Genomic DNA, 21903 nt, shown 5'->3' on the forward strand with positions numbered 1-21903 from the left:
TCTGTCTCTGAATTGACTACACTGGGAACCTCATATTAGTGGAATCATAGAGTATTTGCCTTTTTGTGACTGGCTTATTTCACTTATTGTAATGTCTTCGAAGTTCATCCGTATTACAACATGTGTCAGAATTTCCTTTCTTTTTAAGGCTGAATAACATCATATTGTATGTATATACCACATTTTGTTTATCAATTCATCTGCTGATGGACACTTGCGTTGCTTCCACCTTTTGGCTATTCTGAATAATGCTGCTATGAACATGGGTGTATAAATATCTCTTCAAGACTCTGCTTTTAATTCTTTTGTATATAACCCAGAAGTAGGATTCCTGGATCATATGGTAGCTCTTTAAAAATTTTTTTGAAGAACTGCCATACTGTTTTCCTTAGCAGCTGCTCCCTTTTACATTCCTACTGACAAGGTTCTAATTTCTTCACATCCTAGCCAACACTTGCAATTTTCTATTTTTTTCTGATGGTGTGAGGTAATATCTCATTGTGGTTTTGATTTGCATTTCCCTGATGATCAGTGATGTTGAGCATTTTGCCTCTTTCTATAACTCCTATCGTCTTCCCTTTAACCACGATGCACAATAGAGCAGTCCTCCCCACACAGCTTCTATGCAGGTTGTTTGTGCTCATCCATGTGACTGCAGGCCAGTCACATAAGATATATTGATCTTCCCTCTTTTTCAGATTGTAAATACCTGGAGGAGGAGGAGGACTGTGGTTTTCTTATTCTCCGCAGTGACTTAGGAAAGTCTGCATTTAGGGCCTGGGTGTGTGATGATTTCCCAGTAAACCACGTGTGGTGGGATGTGATGTCCAGAAAACATGGCTGACAGCAAGGGTTGGGGAGTGTTTAGCGCCCCCCCAGGAATTAGCCGGGCATCCACATCTTCTCTCGGGGCTCACTCCCATTGTCCTCTGCACCCCTCCTCCCCAGGTACAAGCCTCGGGAGAAGCTGAAGGTGAACTTTGGCACTCCCGAGTTCCTGGCCCCGGAAGTCGTCAATTACGAGTTTGTCTCGTTCCCAACAGATATGTGGAGTGTGGGAGTCATCACCTACATGCTGTGAGTGCCCAGGGGCCTGACGCCCCACTGGGAATGGGGGCCATTTGTCTTAGTTTGGGTATCCTTAGAAGCAGCAAAAATTTGAGGGCAAGGAGTTTATTGGGGAGGCATCCCCAAGAAAAGCCAACAGAGAAGTGGGGAAGTGAAATGGGGAAGTCAGTAACCCATTGGAGTCAGTAACCACTGTGGGCACCTGGAGTTTAATCCTGCAGGGAACTGGGGCCCACTGTGGGACACCCACTCAGAGCTAGGCCAGCTGGTGGGGGAGGGAGTTGGGGTATTAATACATTGACTCTAATCAGTTGTTGCTAGTGGGCTGGTCCCAGAGTTATTAATTCCCTGAAACTTCTGGGTGGATAAATCAGCTTCCACTGGAGAGAAAGCCCTCTGGCAAAGAAATGCAGGTGCTGTGGTGCAAGTGGGGCTGGAGTGCACTGAAGCGGTAAGGAGAGGGGAGGGCAGGGCAGGGCACAGCTCCTGCATCTTCTAACTTTGTCCCTCTGCTCTGCACTCCCTGTTTTCTGTGGGCTGAGGAAGCAGAGTTAGGATGGGCTGAGAGGAGATCTGTGCACAGACTAAATGTCCTCCTCTCTCTCCAACTGTGGACATCCCTCAGCTATTTCCTCAGAGGCCCAACAAAATCAAGCTTTGCTCCCAGTCTTATTATTACAGTTTAACTGTTTCCCCACACTTTGTGTGTGTGCTACACCAGGTTGGGGAATATTGTGGCCCAAGGCCAGCCAGTGAAGTTGTCTCATCTCTCTGCCCTCCTCTAGAGGAGCCTAATAAAGCCAGTTTTCCTTTGGCCCCTGAGGCCTCGGTAGTCTCAGAGACATGTCAAGCTATCTTAATATTCAGTCAAATATACCTGATAAATGGGCGTATTGGGTTGGACCCCAATTTACTCTTTACTTCAGGGTAAGGGGGAATGTGGTGAGCATGATAGGGGACTTATTCCACCACTCTTCCTGCCGTCAATTTTTCAGTGCTTCCACTTCCTTTATTGAGCGCACTGGACTTCTCCTGTGGAGAGGCAATGGGGGTGCTTTTCTTTTGAACCCTCTTGGTTCTGGTTAGTTCTGCTTGACCTTGTAAGAGTCTTCTCTATCTTGTCGATGTGTGTTAGCAGGTATAGCTTCCACATACTGACAGTCCTTTCTCTCCTCTGTAGGCTCAGTGGTTTGTCCCCATTTCTAGGGGAAACAGATGCAGAGACCATGAATTTCATTGTGAACTGTAGCTGGGATTTTGATGCCGACACCTTTGAAGGGCTGTCAGAGGAGGCCAAGGACTTTGTCGCCCGGTTGCTGGTCAAAGAGAAGAGGTACCCTTTATTGCTTGTCACCCATGATCCATCCTGATGGTGACCATCCATCTGGGTGCTGTGGAAATCAGGCTGGTGCTGAGCAGGGCTGCTGAAGCGAATGGTCCTTTCTTCCTGTAGGCCGATTCTGTCCAGGATTTCTTAGTCTGCTACTTCTTTGGGGAAAAAAAAGAAAAGGTAGCAGGGAAAGGGACAAAGGAAGTCAGTTAAGAAACAAGCAACTAGGAGCATAAAATCTAGACAAGAGTTTTAGAAAGGACCATATTTACAAATTAGGCCTATTTCCAAGTTATTGCTTTTCATAGGCTAATGTTGAAAAAAAGTTGAGATATGCAGCTGTTATTCCCCAGAATAAAAGACAGAAAACCTTATTTCCTGGTGATGAAGACCTACTAGGTTTTCAGTAGCTATATCAAGGTTATGGGTTGGGCCACTGAGTTTTCCGATACACAGACATATGGGAATAACTACAAGTGGTGGGGAGACAGCTCTCGTTCCCTAGCCTTGACTGTTTTGTTTCTTCCTTATTGTGAAAAGTTATGTGAGAGGAAATACATTTCTAATTCAGATGAACAAGTTGACATTATTCTCTGTGAAGAAAGATGAGCTTCTTTCAAGGCTCATGTTCTTTTACTTCTTAAGAGCAATTCCAGACACAGCTGGCCCTCCTACTGTCCTGCCTTGATTCCCCAGCTCTCTCTGGGAGGTGGTGATTAATCACTAGGACACATCCCCTCAATAGAGGACAGGGAACATTTTGCTGACGACATTCTTGCACTTTTAAGGATGGGAATTTTAGGTAGTAGGAGGTCTTTTTTTAGCAAGTGGCATGAATCTGCCTATATGATTAATCTGTTCCACTGACTCAGCTTCCTACCAATTAAACAGATTTTGGATAGCCAGAAAAATGCAACCCCAACTAAAAGTCTCACTTGCTGTTTGATTTCACAGCTGCAGAATGAGTGCCACACAGTGCCTGAAACATGAGTGGTTGAATAACTTGCCTGCCAAAGCTTCTAAATCGAAAGTTCGTCTCAAATCCCAACTATTGCTGCAGAAATACATGGCTCAGAGGAAATGGAAGGTATTTGTTTTTCTTTTAGTAAAAGCAGCATTTGTTTTCTTAAAATGTCCTTTGAAAGAAGTGTACTAAATTTTCACTTATGTTTTGATTCTAAATAGATTATTTAGGGGGAAAAAAGTCTCATGTCAAAAACCTGTTACCTTGATTAAAAAATGCCACAGACCAAAAGTGACTGGCATAAAAATAGCATTTAATTCATACTTATGTGAACACTTGAAGTGACAGAATGAAATTTGAGCATGTGTTCTCAATGAACATCGCAGTGCAGTGCTCAGAACTAATTGCCTGTAGCTTGAGGACGATTCCTCCACATTTTAGCAAAAGGGCCTAGGAAAGCCCTATTAGGCTTTAAAAGCTTTATAATTTTGTTTACAACAGAACTCTTTGGAACCATGGACATAGAATGTATCTTGAAAACAATTGTCTTCCAGGGAAGTGACTTTCCAACATTTTGATATTGGCTTAGATCTTCAATAAAAAACAAAACCAAAATGCTTTACCCAGAGAGCCAGTATACAAGTACACGTATACTCGCACACATGTGAAACAAAAATACAGCGACATTTGCTCCGCAGAGTGTGATGCACTCTGATATTTTCTATTCTATGATATTTAGTTTCATTAAAAAAAAAGTTGTTAGTCATGCCCCACCAATTTGATTTCATGACCCACTGGTGGGTTGTGAGTTACAATTTGAAAAATACCATTCTAGGGTGCTCCATTTTTCACATGAAAAGGGTAGGATATCATATTTTCTCACTTCAAACTTGCTCTAAACACGCCCCTGAAAGTCATGTGACTGTTTTACTATAATTTTGCTAGAATCTTCTTTTCCCCTTTAGTTATCGATTTTAAACAAACCCAAGTGGCTAAACTTAAGTAAGTCCTTTTATTGTTTCTTCTTAAAGTAATTGATCTAAAAATATGCCTTTTTCCCTCCCTTTTTTCTCTCCTTACCTTAAGAAACACTTCTACGTGGTGACTGCTGCCAACAGGTTAAGGAAATTTCCACCTTGTCCCTAATCCTCAACTCAGCTGCTCCCATGGGCGCAGAAATTACTGAGACTGGTGGTGAAGTCATGACTGAAGATTTTTAATAATCTGGCCTTCTACTTATTTTGTAAAAAAAAAGGTTATGGCTGTTGCCTTCCTTGTGGACAAAAAGTGGCTGTAAAGAGACTGACCTAAGAACTTTTTTCTGCCTTATAAGATCAGTTGAAATGCTGTGATTACTTTTCAAGTGTACCTACTTTTGGTGATAAGTGTAGGCATGCTTTAGGTAGGTAGGAAAGCTTCTACTTTGCATATGTCAAATTTAAAGTCTAAGCTTACTCTGATTAAAGAACCCAGCGGACTATCACACAGGGCATGTTAGTCAGTGTTACCTCCTCCAGTGCAAAGAGTTCCTAGCATTTTGACTTGCTCAAGTGTGAGCTGACATTTTGTATTACATTTGTTGCTCTAGAGTGAAGCAATGTGGATTTAAGGCAGAGATCCTCAAACTTGTTTTAACTTGTACTCTCTTTTGAGAATCAAAACAAGCATCCTTTAATATTCTTTGAAATTTCAAAATGTACTGTCATGGCTATATCAGAGCAATGATAGTTTTGAATATGCTTTTAAAATCTGTACATACCTCTAGCCTCTCTTATTCTGCCCTGTCCTGACACTGGCAGTCTCCCTCCTGATCTCGCTTCCGCAGTTATGAATCTATGGTCTAGTAAGTCTGGGAACTGATATGTAATATGTGAAAGAGAGATAAGAATGTAATGATGTTCAGCTTTCTGAGAGAAACACAGAAATGATGCATCAAGAGAAAACAAATGAAAACTGCTCTCCTACTGTTTTATCAGGTATATACCCATCACTTAACTAACTTCAAGAAATGATTAACAAGGAGTACTTTATTATTCAAAAGGAAACAATCCTTTTAATTTCCTTAGCTGTAAGGAAGTTTTTGTGCTGTTCTCATGAACTTCTTGGGTCAGAAGTTTTTAGTTACTTTTAATTTTTAATTAGCCATGCAACAGTTTCACAGCCTTTCAGGACTTTTGCCCCATAATAGACTTTTTTTATTGTGGGGAGAGAGGCAGAAGATGGAGACATTAATCCTCCTGCTGCATTTCTTCGGTTATAGCTTTTCTCTGGAACACTAACCCCTGTTGGGAAGCTAAGATTTTCAGTATCAGCACATCTAGGCCTGCTCCAAGCTTGTCGGCTTGTGGATGAATATCAGAAGAGATGGCTGTTGGAAACCTCCCTTTCATGGGCCAGTAACAGTGATTTGGTAAAATGCTTTCTTTTTAAGGTGTTTTGAAGGCAGCCTCCAGAAGGAGCTATAAAGGATATCTATAGTTCTATCTATAGTACGGTGATTCTTCCCTTCCATGGGACTTCACATTCTTGGGGGAATGCTATGAATCTTCTCCCCAGAAAAATGTACAGTTAGTTATCCTGATCTAGAGCACCACTCCCTCATAGAAATATAATATGAGCCATATACAGTTTAAAATTTTCTGATAGCTTCTCTAAAAAACCCCAGTAAAATTAATGTTAATAATTTATTTAACATATCAAAACCTATTTCAATATGTAATCAATATAAAAATTATTGATTTTTTTTCATACTAAGTCTCCAAATCTGGTGTGTATTTTACACTTAAAATACATGCCAGTTCAGATTCTAGGTTTTTATCAGACATACAATTTGTATTTAGATTTCATAAAATTTACTGTGGAAAAATATAGTCACATATTCAAGTTGTTCAAGCATCTTAAATATTTTCTAGTATTTTTACGTTTAATTAAAATGAAATAAAATTAGAAATACAGTTCTACTGTTGCATTAGCCACATTTTAAGGGCTTAATAGCCACATATGGTTAGTGGCTTCTATATAAGACAGGGCAGATCCAGAGAAAATCCGATAGCTATCAAATTTTAATTTTTCCCCCTATTTCAACAAAGTTCCTTTGAGGGATTTGTTTAGGCCTGGCCCACACAAGTGAGAGGTACTGCATAAGTTAGCCGCCCTTATTTGAAAGGCGAGGGAGCTTTTATGAAACTTTAATTTTCTGGATAGTTTTAGTTCTCTGCTGGTGTGTACTTGAAAATTTTTTAGATTGCAACTTTGCTAGTATTAACTATTTCAAACGGGACTTTTTAATTTGAATGAACAGTCATTGAAAACTTTTGGGAAATCAACGATACTCCAATATAAAATAAAAATTAAATTTAAAAAAATGAAAGATAACTGCTGGGCAGAGGAACTCTGAAAGGTAGTCAGGGCCCACTTTTTTCACCTATCAGATTTGGTGAGGGTGTGGGGAAAATGGAATTTTTCACTTTTGATGAATATGTATCCAAATAAAAGTCATGCCCATACTTTCACCCGGCAATTCCATTTCTAGAAATTTATCCCTCAGCAATACTTGAACAAGCGGGCAGAGATGTATGCAAAATGACCTTTACTGTAGCAAAATGGCCAATATAGGTTGAAAACAACCTATATGTGCCTATCAGCAAGGGTTTAAATTTTGCCACATACATATGGGAGGTTACCTTGTAGCCAGTAAAGATGGATCTTGATGTACTGATTTTTATTAAGAAAAAAATTATAGAACATATATATGGTATTATCCCATTTATGGAGAGACATGCTTATATGTGCATTAAAATTTTCTAGGTTATGCAAGAAAGTTAACAGTGCAGTGTAGAAAGTAGGTGATAGGGAGAGAGGGAATTCTACTTTTCACTTTATTACTTTCTAAATCATTTGAATTCTTTTTTTTTTTTTAACAATGAGCATGTATTGCTTTTAAAATTAAAAATTAGCAACCCACTGTCAAGTGTGGACCTTGTCTTGACCCTGATTTGAGCAAATAAACAATAAAAAGATATTTCAGAGACATCCAGGGAAATGTAATTCTAAATTGCATATTTGGGCTTCTTTGGTGGTGCAGTGGTTAAGAATCTGCCTGACAATGCAGGGGACATGGGTTCGAGCCCTAGTCTGGGAAGATCCCACATGCTGCGGAGCAACTAAGCCCGTGCACCACAACTAACTGAGCCTGTGCTCTAGAGCCCGCGAGCCACAACTACTGAAGCTCGTGTGCCTAGAGCCCATGCTCCGCAACAATAGAAGCCACCTCAATAAGAAGCCCGCACACCGCAATGACGAGTAGCCCCCGCTTGCCACAACTAGAGAAAGCCCGCGCGCAGCAACGAAGACCCGATGCAGCCAAAAATAAATAAATAAAAATTTTTAAAAATTGCATATTTGATGATAGAATTTCTATTAATATTATGACGTATGATAATGGTAATGTGGCTATAATGTGGGTTAAATGACTTCAGGAAAAAGGGAGATACAGTTAAGCACGTGTGGCAAAATCTTAACTGTTGGGCTTGGGTAGTCAGTATGGGGTATCATAATATTGTCCTCTAGTAAAGAGGTATATATTTGTTGTATACATTTGAAAACTTTCATGATAAAACATTTTTTAATCAGTTAAATAAGCCAAGAGGAGCTGTTAAAGAAATGAGCTTCCGAAAAGTCCTTACAACAGTACTGAAATATATGGACCCACTAAGTAGTAAGCTTCCATCGCTGGGGTATGAATGTATTGGAAAATTGTGAAGGATTCCTGCCCTAGGAGGGCATTTGGACAAGATTGCTTTAAGGCAATTCCCCTACCCCACAACTAGTTTAAAAAATAACGAAGTACCTACTACATTCCAGATAATCAAAATATATTACCGTCACCTGCTTTCAGGGCATACAAGAAAAAGTCACAAACAGTACTTATATTTATTCTCATGAAATCAACAGTGAAAAGGCAACCTTAGGAATGGGAGAAAATATTTGCAATCATTTTTTAATAGGGGGTTAATATTTACACTATATAAAGAACTCAACAACAAAAAACCTATTAAAAAATGGGTGAAGGGGCTTCCCTGGTGGCGCAGTGGTTGAGAACCTGCCAGCCAATGCAGGGGACACGGGTTTGAGCCCTGGTCTGGGAAGATCCCACATGCCGCGGAGCAACTAGGCCCGTGAGCCACAATTACTGAGCCTGCGCGTCTGGAGCCTGTGCTCCGCAACAAGAGAGGCCACGATAGTGAGAGGCCCGCGCACTGCGATGAAGAGTGGCCCCCGCTCGCCGCAACTGGAGAAAGTCCTAGCACAGAAACGAAGACCCAACACAGCCAAAAATAAATAAATAAATAAAAATTAAACATTTGAGATTAATTTCTAAAAAAAAAAAAAATGGGTGAAGGACTTGAACAGACATTTTCCCAAATAGCCAACAAACACATGAAAAAGTGCTCACTAATTATTAGAGGAATGCAAATCAAAACCACAATGAGATACCACCTCACACCCACTTAGGATGGCTACTAACAAAAAAAAAAAACAGAAAATAAGTGTTGGCCAGGATGTGGAGAAACTGGAACCCTTGTGCACTGTTGGTGGGAATGTAATATGATGCAGTTATTATGGAAAACAGTATGGTGGTTCCTCAAAATTTAAAAACAGAATTATCAAATGTCACTTCCAGGTAAATGCCCAAAAGAATAGAAAGCAGGATCTCCAAGAGACACATAACTATACACGTCTATAGCAGCACTATTCACAACAGCCAAGAGGTAAAAGCAACCTAAATGTTCATTGACAGATGAATGGATAAAATGTGGTATATCCACACAATGGAAAATTATTCAGACTTAAAAAGGAAAGAAATTCTGACACATGCCACAATATAGATGAACCCTCAAGGACATTATGCTAAGTGAAAAAAAGTCAAAAAAAAATACCATATGATTCCACTTAGATAAAGTATCTAGCTAGAATAGTTAAAATTCAGACAGCTAGAATGGTGGTTGCCAGAGGCTGGAGGAGGGAGGAATGGGAGTTGTTTAATGGGTTTCATGGGTACAGTCAGCTTTGCGAGATGAAGAGTTCTGGAGATCACATAACAAGGTGGATGTACTTAACACTACTGAACTGTACTCTTAAAAATTGTTAAGATAGTAAATTTTATATTTATTTTACCACAATTTTTTAAAAAAGTGAATGTGCTTTAATTTTACCTGGTGATGAATAGATTGCTTTTGACCCAAAGCTAGAATCTAAATCTTGGTACCAAAATCAAATTATATACCGTCTTAAAATAAATGAGGAAAAGACTCATATCCATTTTAGATCAAAGTAATAATAGAAGCACTATTTAGTGAATGCCTTCTAAGTGTCACACACTTTACAAATATTACCTTTAATTCTCACAAGGTAGATAATATTTCCATTTTATAAACAAGGGAACTGAAGCTCATTAAGGTCGTAATATTTTCTCAGGGTATAAGTGGCAGAGCCAGAATTTAAATGCAAGTGCATGTGGTTTCAAATCTCACATTCATTCCCCTCTACCACATGGCTGTGGGACATTATGGCTGTGTGGGATCATTTGATTACAGCATTTCTCTAACCTTAGCTTGCTAAGTGTCTAGAATTAAAAGGGGCAGGGAAAGAAAATCACTCCCTTAGTCACTCCTGTTCTATGCAGCAGGTATTATACCTTATTTACAGCAGATAGAAGGCAACCACTATCATTATTGATACCATTCTGATTAGGCTTTAAAAATTTGGATGCAATCAATCACTTTATTGCATTCTTCATGGAAATATTTAATTAGATCATGTATTCTTTTTTTTTGAAAGTTAATAAACTTTATTTTTTAGAGCAGTTTTTAGGTTCATAGCAAAATTCAGCAGGACGGACAGAGATTTCCGCTATGCCCTCTGTACCTGCCTATACTGCCCCATCCACAACCTCCTCCACTATTGACATCACCCGCTACAGTGGGTGTATTTACTACAGTTGATGAACCTACAATGACACATTGTTATCACCCAAAGTCCATTGCTAACATTAGGGTTCACTATTGGTATTGCACATTCTGTGGGTTTTGATGAATGTATAATGATATATATCCACCATTGTCATATCATACACAATAGTTTCACTGCCCTAAAAATCCTTTATGCTCTGCCTATTCATCTCTGCCCCCACCCCAATCCCTGGAGACCATGATCTTTTTACTGTCTCCACAGTTTTTTCCTTTTTCAGTGTCATATACTTGGAGCCATAAGGCCTTTTCGTATTGGCTTCTTTCACTTAGAAGTACACATTTAAATGTCCTCCATGTCTTTTCATGATATGATAGCTCATTTCCTTTTAGTGCTGAATAATATTCCATGGTCTGGATGTACTAGTTTATGCATTCACCTGCTGAAAGACATCTTGGTTGCTTCTAAATTTTGGCAACTATGAATAAAGGTAAATATCAATGTGTAGGTTTTTGCAGACCTAAGTTTTCAACTCATTTAAGCAAGTACCAAGGAGCATGATTACTGGATTACATGGTAAGAGTATGTTTAGTTTCGTTAAGAAGCTCCCAAACTGTCTTCCAAGTAGCTGTAACATCATGCCTTCCCACGAGCAATGAGTGAGAGTTCCTGTTGTTCCACATCCTCGCCAGCATTGTTCTTCCTCAATATTGAATTGTTGGTCTGGGTCTTTTAATTTTCATATAGTCTGTTGATGTCCTCAAAATGCTGGGACTTTGATTGGAATTGTGTTGAATCTATAGATCAAGTTGGGAAGAACTAACAAACATCTCGACAATATTAAGCCTTTCTATCCATGAATGTGCAATCTCTCCATGCATTTTATTCTCCTTAGATATGTTGATATTTTATTGGAGTTTTGAAGTTTGCTTCGTAGTAGATCATGTATTCTTAATTTTGGTTAAAATCATGTCTGGCATGATGCCTCAGAGCCCCTAGCAACTTATCTTTCCAGGCCCTTTTCCACAGTTTTAAAGTAAGTATTTAGTAAGGTTACATTTTTCAGTATGTGGATATCAAAGAAAATAAACCTTGGTCTCTTTTTTAAAGTATAATTGACTTACACTATTATATAAGTTTCAGGTGTACAATATAGTGATTTGATATTTCTCACATTATGAAATGATCACCAGTTATCATGTCATCATACAGTGATTACATACTATTGACCATATTCCCTATGCTGTACATTACATCCCCATGACATTTATTTTATAACTGGTAGTTTGTACTCCTTAATTTCCCTCACCTATTTCATTCATCCCCTCTACCCACCTCCCCTCTGGCAACCACCAATTTGTTCTCTGTATGTTTTGTCTATTCATGTTTTGTTTTTAGATTCCACATGTGAGATCATACAGTATTTGCATTTCTGTCTGACTTATTTCACTTAGCGTAATACCCTCTAGGTCTATCCATGTTGTCCCACTGTAGTGTTTCTTAATTTTTTAATATGATGCTAATATATAACTAATTATGTGAGACCTCTATATGTGTTTCTTTCTGTATTTTAATACTTACTAAATACTTATACCAGGAGCTGTACTAAATGCTTTACATGTATTAGCTCAGATACTCCTCCAAATTATTCTATGAGGTAGACATTACTTTTATTCCTACTTATTGATTTGGCATAAAGAAGATAATTAATTTGCTCAAGGTTTCACAGGTGGTAAATGGCTGAGCAGTGTTTTAAACCCAGAAAGTCTGATTCAAGAGTTTGTGCTCTGGGGAGCAGTATGGGCTTTTTTCCTGCTAGAGTAGACGGCTTTTGGCATACCACAGATTCTCCCAAACTGATAACAACTGCACCTTGAATGCATATAAAAATAATATTTATTAACTTAGGTTGTACTATATATTGATTCAGTCAAACCAAGCGATTAACACAAAAACTTAAGTAAAATCTTTATACTCCATTCAGCTTGAATTTCATATTCTGGATAGGACAGGAGACTGTCTTTTGCTTAAAACAAAACAAGAAAGCAAAATAGCTTCAATGACATTTTGTAGGAGTGCAGACCTGTGGGGAGCCAAGGCTGAGCCAACCAGGCGCTGTGGCTAACCTAACGGATTTGCTGCCCATGTGAGAGCCACCCTGCTCAGCCCCAATGCTGGTTTCTTTGCTATTAAGGATAGGATCCTTGTTATAAAAGTTCAAACAAATTTCCAAAGCCCTCACATCTTCCTTGAGGTGGCAGATGCACTGCTGGTTTGCAGTACAGGTAGTCTAGAAGCTGAAATCACTCTGTTGTAGCCTTCTGTGCTTTGGCAGCGTTTTCCAAAATTTTCCTTTTCCACTGTTCATAATCCTGTGTCAGATCGTCATCTTTTTGCGGTTTATGTGGGATCTCTACTACATTCTCTATTTCTATGAGAGAAAAAAAATTTTTAATGTTTCAAAACCCTTATGTTTACAAATGAGTAAGAAAGAAGTAAGCTTGTTTACTTTAAAACATCTATCTTAGGGTAATTGGGAATAAGATACCAAAATGAGAAGTGGAAACAGAAGTTAACACATCAGTTTTTCACTCTCCCTTTCACTCCAAGCATTCCAAGACATCTTGATGATAGCTAACATTTATCAAGCCCTGAATCCAGCACTTTTAATTGTATTATCTCCTTCAACCCTCACCACAATTATGTGAAATGGGTGCTAATATTAATCACATTTTATAGATTAGGAAATTGAGGCTCACAGAAATTGTCACTTTCCTAAAATCACATAGCCACTCGGTGGTAAAGCAGGATTTGAACCTAAGCAGTTTGCCTTCAGACGTATTCTTAATTACATGATACTTCTGTAAACTACTGCTTGGAAAACTGGTCTTATCAAATGATTAACTTCCAGGATTTAGTTAAAATCTGACTTTTTTTTTTTTTAATTGAAGTATAGTTGATTTACAATGTTGTGTTAGTTTCTGGTGTACAGCAAAGTGATTCAGTTATACATATATATATATTCTTTTTCATATTCTTTTCCATTATGGTTTATCACAGGATACCGAATATAGTTCCCTGTGCTATACAGTAGGACCCTGTTGTTTATCCTTCGTATATATAATAGTTTGTGTCTGATAGTCCCAAACTCCCAATCGAACCCTCCTCCTTGGCAACCACAAGTCTGTTCTCTATGTCTGCGAGTCTGTTTCTGTTTCGTAGATAAGTTCATTTGTGTCGTATTTTAGATTCCACATACAAGTGATATCATATGGTATTTGCCTTTCTCTTTCTGACTTATTTCACTTAGTATGATAATCTCTAGATCCATCCACGTTGCTGCAAATATAAAATCTGACTCTTGTCAAGGCAAGCTGCTAAAGCAGCAAAGGGCTGTTCATTGCGTTAAACCCACTGTATACTAATCCCATTGTACTAATTTCAATGTTTATCCGGTGTTAATAATGCTTCACCCTTTGCTAATAATGCTTTACCCTTTGCTGAAGGTTCAACCACTGTCTTCTTTTTCTTCCGTGGTGGAGTAGCTGAATCTCCAGGCTCTCCTTTAGGGGGGGAAAAAAAAAGTATTATCACAGTTAATTTTTCTCCTATTTTCAGTTTTAGTTTTGGAGCATATTTTGGATCACAAATAAAAACCAGATACCTTGATTGACCAAATACTAGGATAAGGAGAAGGCAAATGATCTTGCCCTTCTCTTTTCTTTGGCTTTTCCTGTCAGACTTCAGAACAGAGAATCTATTTTCTAGGCATGAATTTACAGAATCACAGGGTTGTTTTTTTTTGTTTTTGTTTTTTAGTTATTAAGCTATTTTATTTGAAAAATAGAAAAGAACAGTAATTTTCTCAGTAAAAGCCGATCTTGTCTACAGATAGACAAGAATATATAATTCAGAAAGCAGCTAGTTTGCAAGTTTGAAAATACCTAACTTTTACCAGCAGGTTTACATTTTCAAATGACACATTCTTGCAACATGGAATGAATACTCACTGTCAATCTGCTGCCCAATCTTCTCTAACTGTTTACAGAGTCGATCAAACATGGCTTTTTTTACACCGGATGTGGCTGCCATTTTATTTTTGTCCACCTTTAGCTTTAGAATCCTAGAAAAGAATTTGATAAATTGCTGTTCTTAAGATCAGTATTGTTATCTTCTTTGGCCAACCAGTTATCAACTTATTTCCTTTCCACTCAGGCTTTATGAAGAGCCCCCAGCTGTTTAATTTTCCCTTTATTTCAAACATACATCATTAGCTAAAACCATGCAAACTTACCTTTTAAAGCTATTTATTTAGTTATTTATTGTACTGCGAGAGTTAAAATGCACACGGGGTCTGTTACGTAACAAATGGAGCACATAAAAGACATTTGCTATACTACTTCATGCTTTATAGAACTCTTTCTTATACATCTCAGATGTTAACTAACTTGCTAAATGACAATTACAGCATTTAAAAGTGTTTAACTCATTTTAAACACTTATGATGTTCATATTTATATGACTACAAAAATATAAACCACCCTCCCCTCCAAAAACCCCCTCCCTAATAACACTTCACAACCACCACTAATGAAAAATACAAACCAAACTTCTTATTTAAAATAACAAATCGGGGCTTCCCTGGTGGCGCAGTGGTTGGCAGTCTGCCTGCCAATGCAGGGGACACGGGTTCGAGCCCTGGTCTGGGAGGATCCCACATGCCGCGGAGCTACTGGGCCCGTGAGCCACAATTACTGAGCCTGCACGTCTGGAGCCTGTGCTCCGCAACAAGAGAGGCCGCGATAATGAGAGGCCCGCACACTGCGATGAAGAGTGGCCCTCACTTTCCGCAACTAGAGAAAGCCCTCGCACAGAAACGAAGACCCAACACAGCCATAAATAAATAAATAAATAAATAAAAATTAAAAAAAAAAATTAAAAAAAAACAAAAACGGTCAATGACTCAGCTACTTGCCTTTAAAAAAAAAAAAATAATGGATCCATTCAAACCTTTCTTTGTTCAGTGAAATGTGCTTTCAAAAGTGAGGTTGCCAATACTGTTTTCTACCATAACAGCCATACTCCCTCCACACATACATATACCTCTGTTGAAATAAAGGGACGATTTCTATTCACTAATAGTAGCTAATGGAGCCAAACACACCAAAATTAGTGGTTAAATAGTAAGAAACCTATTCTTCAAGCACCAGCTACAATTTGTTTTCTAAGGAGTTTTCCAGCAAGATAAAACAAGACAACTTTAGACAAAGATAACAATTACTAATATTTCCAGGGTGAAATTTCAGTATATACATAGATAACCCCGAAGATTCAAATTAAGAATTTATCATTGAAAAGTTTTATAAATTACTTGAAAAAGAGTTGCAATCAGTACTTAAAAAAAAATGTGACTGGAAAATCACAACTAAGCACCGTTTTAATGATAGATCTCATGACTTAGCATACATATACATATATGCGGCTGCCACTTGGCAAGTGGACTTCGGGCAACACTAGTTCCTAGCTGTCAGGTCCACTGTGGGGTAAACTGAGAATCGGGTCACTTGGCCACTATTAAGGTTATTTAGGAAAATATGCTCTGAGTTGAAATCAACTAAATTAGAAGTATTCTTTGGCAACGAGAAATTTATTTATAAATTATAGACTTTTCTGAATGTTAAAAGGAACACTTACTTGCATGCTGAAAGTAGTGCAGCAGTGGTGAAAAGCGGCCTGGATAAGTCAAGATCCACTTGCTGTGTTTGTGGAAGACTGGACTCATAGCTAAGTGAAAGCAGTGTTTGCAGAGTTATTTGTTAGAAAATATTATTTCAAAGAAACTGAATATGCAAATCAGACCTTACAAACTATTTAAATGTATAAGATATGCATTCTGTCACTTCAGCATATTAGTTATTTTTTAAGACGGAAAATTACCAGGACATTGGATACTTCTGCTTTATGTATCAGTATCGATTTTCAATTATATGTCTCATACCTTTGCAGTATCTTTGAAGCCATGTTCACTGCTTCTGTACAGCTAAACTGTACAGCTAGGTCTCTTATTCCAAGATTCGAGTTCAGGCCCAGTAAACACTCAAAAGATTTAAGACAACTCTGATACATCTTCTTGTTCAAACCAGAAAGTTTAATTAAATAAGCCTTTGAAAGGAAAAACAGATGAATCATAAAAATTGTAAGTGCTGTATATTAGTGCTTTTAACACTTGTTTAAGAAGTCAACTTTTCAAGATTAATTAATTCTGTGGCAAGTCACTCTACCTAAAAGTTTAGCTTCGTTTAGTCAAAAATCAGTAATCATTTCAGGCAAGTTAAGTACCGCTGGCAAAAAACTCATACTATAGAAAGGCAGTCATGCATGTGTGCAGATAATTTAATATACAACATAGTGTTACCACAGCCAAGCTGTGAATTAAAAAACATAGGAGATGGCATATATGGTTATTTGCTTTAACAAAGGTGCCAATGTGCAATTCATTGGAAAAACAAAGGAGGGAAGTAGTGGGAGTGAGGTGGGGAGGGTGAGTGTGTGTGAAAGGGAGATAAGAGGGAAACTGGGAAAGAAACAGGAGGATCAACAACTGAGGGATACCAACTCTGCTTGGGAAAGGAAAGCTTAATAAAGGATGTAACAGCAAGGCAGGGTCATTTTAAGACAAACAGGAGCTTGCTAGAAAAGCATTCCAGGTTAAAAAAAAAAAAGCATTGCATTTACAAAGTCAGTCATTAAGGTGCATGGTGTGTTAAGTGAATAGTGTAGCTTGAGGTTAGTAGGGTTCAAGAAGGGCTGGAGAGTTTGATGGTAATGGAGAGCCAACCCATGGGGAGCCAATGGTGTTTTTAATGCCACCATTTTTATCAGTGTACCATTATGTGACAGGCACTGTGTTAAGAGTGTTACATATAGTACATTGTTTCCTCCTTACAACTATCCAGTGAAATGGGTATCTTTACCCCCATTTGATGGATGAGGAAACTAGAGACTCACAGAGTTAGTAACCGGTGGTGTTGGGATTTGGTCTCAACATGTGAGTCTTGCCATAGCTTGGCTCTCAACCACTGTGACATTGGAAGAAAAATAATACATGGGTTTTAAAGTATGTGATTTAGGAGAATGATGCTAGAGGCAGTGTGGAAGACAGCCTTGTGTAAAGAAAGAGGTGCGCTCAGGAAAACTAGGTAGTAAAGAATAAAGAGAATGTTGCAAAAAATATTTTTTCTCAAACTCTACAAAATGGTTCTAAAGTTCATCTAGAATAACACGTGAGAATAGCCAGGAAAATCCTAAAACACGGAGTTTTGATGGGGGCTAGTCCAACCAGAGATGAAAACATGATTAAACTTCAGTGTGGCGCTGGATTATTCAGACATTCAGTGGGACCTACTTACCCTGTCCAAGGGGCACTTCATGCAGGAAGCTGCAAGGTCCAGGCACATGACTGCATTGCTGGTTTCTGTGGTTCGTGCAGACAGGCCACTGCACTTCACATGGGACAGTCGCAAGTACTCCTCTGCTTTCCTGAGCAACACATTCACTAAAACTCTTTTCCAGAAGTTTGCCCAATACTTTGGTAAACAATGAATTCAGCCTGGCGGACTTCACTCCGACCCTAACTCCTATGCAAGTTTATCTGGGGCTGGGAATGAAACTCACATCTTTTGGGGGAGGACAGGGTTCTACAAAACAGAACAAACCCTCTGACTCCAGACATCACTGTGCTCAAGTACTTTCAAGCAAAAGTAAATTCCTGAAATCCTCCCAAAAAAGGCCAACCCTTCTTTCAGCCTTCCATTACTGGAACAAGCATGAACTGTGACAGAGGCAGGCAAGTGAGACGAGGGTTCCTCCTTCCTCTAAATCTGTGGTTCTCGGGACTTCCCTGGTGGCGCAGTGGTTAAGAATCCGCCTGCCAATGCAGGGGACACGGGTCCGATATCTGGTCCAGGAAGATCCCACATGCCGTGGAGCAACTAAGCCCCTGCGTCACAGCTACTGAGCCTGCGCTCTAGAGCCCACGCGCCGAGAGGCCATGCTCTGCAACAAGAGAAGCCACTGCAATGAGAAGCCCGCGCACCGCAACTAAGAGTAGCCCCCGGTCGCCGAAACTAGAGAAAGCCTGCGCACAGCAACGAAGACCCAACGCAGCCATACGTACGTACATACATACGTACATACATAAATAAAAATAAATCTGTGGTTCTCAAACTTTAGTGTACATGACAGTCACCTTGGGGCTTGTGAAAAGATTGCTGGTCCCAGCCCGAGTTTCTGATCAGTAGGCCTAGAGCGGGGCCCCAAAATGTGCATTTCTACCAGGTTCCAAGAAGATACTGATACTGCTGGTCCAGGCACCACACTTTGAGAACCACTGTTCTAAATAATTATGAGTCCAGGAGGTGTTCCTTTCCTTCCCTTCCCTCACCTAACTGACAGTTCGGGCACCCAGGCTAGCCCTGCCCTCCCAGTTTAACTACAATACTTTCTTTTTTTTTTTGTTTTTACTTTTATTTATTTATCGGCTGTGTTGGGTCTTCGTTGCTGCGTGCGGGCTTTCTCTAGTTGCGACGAGCTGGGGCTACTCTTTGCTGTGCGAGGGCTTCTCATTGCGGTGGCTTCTCTTTGTTGCGGAGCACAGGCTCTAGGCACACGGGCTTCAGTAGTTGTGGCACGCGGGCTCTGTAGTTGTGGCTCACGGGCTCTAGAGTGCAGGCTCAGTAATTGCGGTGCACGGGCTTAGCTGCTCCGCGGCATGTGGGATCTTCCCGGACCAGGGCTCGACCTGTGTCGTCTGCATTGCCAGGCGGATTCTTCACCACTGCGCCACCAGGGAAGCCCCAATACTTTATTCCTAATGCTGGATCATGCAAAAGTCCTTCCCATTTCCGGGCTTTTGCACAGGTTGCTGTCCCTGCTTGGGCCCTCTTCGCACATCTTCCCGTGGCTGGCACCTTCTATAAATCCGGTCTCAGCGCCAACTGCACGCCCCCTGCGAGGCTTTCTCGCAAGTTTTTTTTTTTAATTAAAGGCTGCAGCCAGGCTGCGCTCCGCCCCATCCCCAGCGGCTCCGCACACCGCCCCATTCCGTTTCCTGCGTAGTCGTTGCCACCATAGACACTGCCCTCCATGAGGTCTCTACCCCGTCTGCCTGCCTCCGCCGTAAACGCAGTCAATAAGTTTCAGGGAAACGACGCAAGCTCTCCGCCTCTCTCCCTTTCCCACCACCGTGCATCCCACAGTGCTAGCTGTTCCCAAGGGCGTCTACGCTCGCCCCTCCGGCCTGCTCACTAAGCCCACTGTCGGAAGGTTTTTCTTGAGGTAGGGCCTAAATCCCTTCTGAGGGCGCAGGGCCGCTGGGGTGCGCCCGACCGTACTCACCTCAGCACCTCCGGCTCGGCGATGCCCAGGCGTGGGGCTAAACGCCGGATCACGCCAGGCTCCATGGCGCGGACAAAGACTACACCCGCAAACAGCTGCAACGCGACGAAACCCGCGCGCGGACGTCGCGCCCGCCAGTGAGGGCCGGGACCCACCCCCCCGCTGCACCTGGATTGGTTGGGACAAGAAGTTGCGACTGCCCCGTAAACCAATCCTGGTCTTCCTTCTGAGCGTGCGCGCTGCAAGTACACGCGCCAAGGCAGAAAGTGAATGTGCGCCGGCAGCTCCCACTCCTTGTATTCCTCCCTTCTAGGCAGACTCAAATGCTCCTTAGGCTCCTGCTGTCTCCTTCCTGCCGCCAAGAGATTTCCCCCTACTCCGCACTGTCCCGCCACACACAGTGGAGAGATTGGCTAGCGCCTAGGTTCCTCAGTCCAGCGTGAAGTGACAAGGACCAATAAATACGCGAGACTTGGGGGGCCAATCGAGGAGCTGCCTACAGGGTCCGAAGGCGGAGCTAGAGGGGGCGGGGCTTGGAGGGGCCGCAGAGTCACCTGACGGCGGGAGGCTCCGCGAGGGGTGGGTTCTGCTTGCTGCAGGCTTAGGGGAGTCGCCATGGTGAGTGCTGAGGGGCCGCGGGCCCCGTGTCGACCCTTCTCCCAGCCCCTGCTCACTCCCACCGCCTTGGAGCCTTGCAGGAGGAGTCGGGGCCCCGCAGCCGGGTCGGGGCTAATACCAGCCCGGCTTGGCCTGCGGGGTGGGCGACAGGCCGGGGAAGGCCGCAGGCGGGGCGATCCGGGCTCGGATGGGCGGGGGTGCTTGGCCGCGGCCGTTACCCTTTGAGGAGGTGTCTCCGCTCATTAGCTCTGGGGGTCCGTCAGGGCCTGCGGCCCCTCTGAGTGGAGTCGGCCACCGCCCGCCTTGATGGGATCCCGAGTGCCGGGTCTGGGCGTCTGGCTGGAACGGGTGCGTGCGGAGGGCCTGAGGCTCAGAGGTGGCGTTGGGATCCGCCCAGAGGCTGCTCCCTTGCTGGCGGTTCCACCTTTGTGCCTGGTAGTGCTTTCTTGTCCCTTCCTTGTGCAAGAAATACCTTCCAGAGGGGCCTTAATGGTGCCCGGGCCTTCTTCGGCCTCATAGCCCCCTTCGATTGCAGTGTGTGTCAGAATTCTAGGGAATCGCTTACGTGAATTTCCTGGAAGGACTCATGCTCTCTGATATCTACTAATTCTGAGAGACGGAAAGGAGACTGCTTGTTTCCTTTAACACTTGTTCGTTGGGCGTCCTGGCTCTCTTACTGACCTCCCCATTGATGAAATCCAAGTGTTTTACTTCCTGGAAGTAGGCATACTCCTTAGCGCCTCTCCGTGCTGGCAGCAAATCGTGGTGTGGCTGTTGGCTGGTGAACTTGAACTTCCTCAAAATGTGAATCCTTGTGTCTAATTTCCACAAAGGCAAGTTGTCACTTGCATTTTATTAGCGTTTGACATAGTCTGCACTGTATGAATAATGTTTTTGGATGTTGGTGTACAGTATGTCAGTTTTATCTCACTATTCACTTTACGTAGACAGGCTTCTGAAAACCTGTAAGCCTGGAAACAGGGGTCACTTTAAATGTGTTAATGCCAGAAAGAATGTTTGACATATATTACTTTCGTATAATATGATGCCATACAAGGTGATTTTGCTTATTTCTCAGAATTTTTAGTTGGGAATTGATATAAGAACGGTGCAAAAATTAAACTAGGATTTCTCTGTTTCTCAGCATTTATGGGTTGACATTTATAGTGTTTTGTAATCAAAGCAGTTACTTGAGGATCTACTATACATCCAGATTCTGTGCTTGATGAACCAGTTTGGAGCAGTGAGCCAGACACACAGTCCTGTCCTCATGAATTTTATCGGGAAAGAAAACTTGAGTAGCAGGCTTGTCACAGCCACTGTCTCTGTGACTTGGGCAAGTCACTCAGTCTTCTTTGAGTCTCCTTTTTGCATCTGAAAACAAATGTTGCCTCTTTGGCCCTTCCCAATCCTAAAATTCTAGGATCCAATTCAGTTCGTCATGCATCTTGTGTGCCTTCTATGTCATGGACTTTGCTGGGCACTGGGAACATAGTCCTTGCTTTCAAAGAACTTAAGGGTCTATCAGGGAAGACGTGCTTGTGGAACTTAATGGAAT

General features: G+C 41.3%; 3 protein-coding genes across 6 annotated transcripts in view; 2 read left to right on the top strand and 1 right to left on the bottom strand.

Moving 5' to 3' along the window:
• The window catches only part of MYLK3 (myosin light chain kinase 3), a 59740-nt gene extending 53305 nt beyond the window's left edge, over nt 1-6435 (top strand). For both annotated transcript variants that reach the window (XM_082366809.1, XM_082366808.1), the window contains exons 10-13: nt 949-1077; nt 2249-2401; nt 3353-3485; nt 4449-6435. In XM_082366809.1, the coding sequence (XP_082222935.1) occupies nt 949-1077; nt 2249-2401; nt 3353-3485; nt 4449-4508 (475 nt within the window). In that variant the 3' untranslated portion in view covers nt 4509-6435. The remainder of the gene's footprint in view (nt 1-948; nt 1078-2248; nt 2402-3352; nt 3486-4448) is intronic.
• Nucleotides 6436-8347: 1912 nt separating this feature from the next.
• ORC6 (origin recognition complex subunit 6) lies at nt 8348-20125 on the bottom strand. Of its 3 annotated transcripts, none has more exons than XM_082366829.1 (8): nt 19728-20125; nt 17741-17870; nt 16330-16493; nt 16026-16115; nt 14342-14454; nt 13826-13894; nt 8767-12762; nt 8348-8435 (listed from the first exon to the last, which is right to left on the bottom strand). In XM_082366829.1, exons 1-7 carry the CDS (start codon nt 19790-19792, stop codon nt 12635-12637), a joined length of 759 nt encoding a protein of 252 aa, XP_082222955.1. In that variant the 5' UTR covers nt 19793-20125; the 3' UTR covers nt 8348-8435; nt 8767-12634. The 3 variants fall into 3 exon arrangements, with proteins under 3 accessions (XP_082222955.1, XP_082222953.1, XP_082222954.1); XM_082366827.1 differs by having other exon boundaries at nt 17741-17894; nt 19728-19918; XM_082366828.1 differs by having other exon boundaries at nt 17741-17886; nt 19728-19858.
• A 112-nt stretch (nt 20126-20237) lies between these two features.
• Nucleotides 20238-21903, top strand: part of VPS35 (VPS35 retromer complex component) — a 33371-nt gene continuing 31705 nt past the window's right edge. The window contains exon 1 of the mRNA XM_082366810.1: nt 20238-20345. Within this exon, the coding sequence (XP_082222936.1) occupies nt 20343-20345 (3 nt within the window). The 5' untranslated portion in view covers nt 20238-20342. The remainder of the gene's footprint in view (nt 20346-21903) is intronic.

Source organism: Balaenoptera borealis (assembly GCF_965194805.1).
Source record: "Balaenoptera borealis genome assembly, chromosome: 19".
NCBI lineage: Eukaryota > Metazoa > Chordata > Mammalia > Artiodactyla > Balaenopteridae > Balaenoptera > Balaenoptera borealis.

Excerpts from the sequence above, each read along its gene's own strand:
- ORC6 (XM_082366827.1), bottom strand. The coding sequence starts at position 19,792 with ATGGAGCCTGGCGTGATCCGGCGTTTAGCCCCACGCCTGGGCATCGCC. Across the intron at positions 16,116-16,329 it reads GCTTCAAAGATACTGCAAAG|CTATGAGTCCAGTCTTCCAC; the intron begins GTATGAGACATA and ends GCTTTCACTTAG. Across the intron at positions 12,763-13,825 it reads GGTTGAACCTTCAGCAAAGG|AAATAGAGAATGTAGTAGAG; the intron begins GTAAAGCATTAT and ends TTTCTCTCATAG.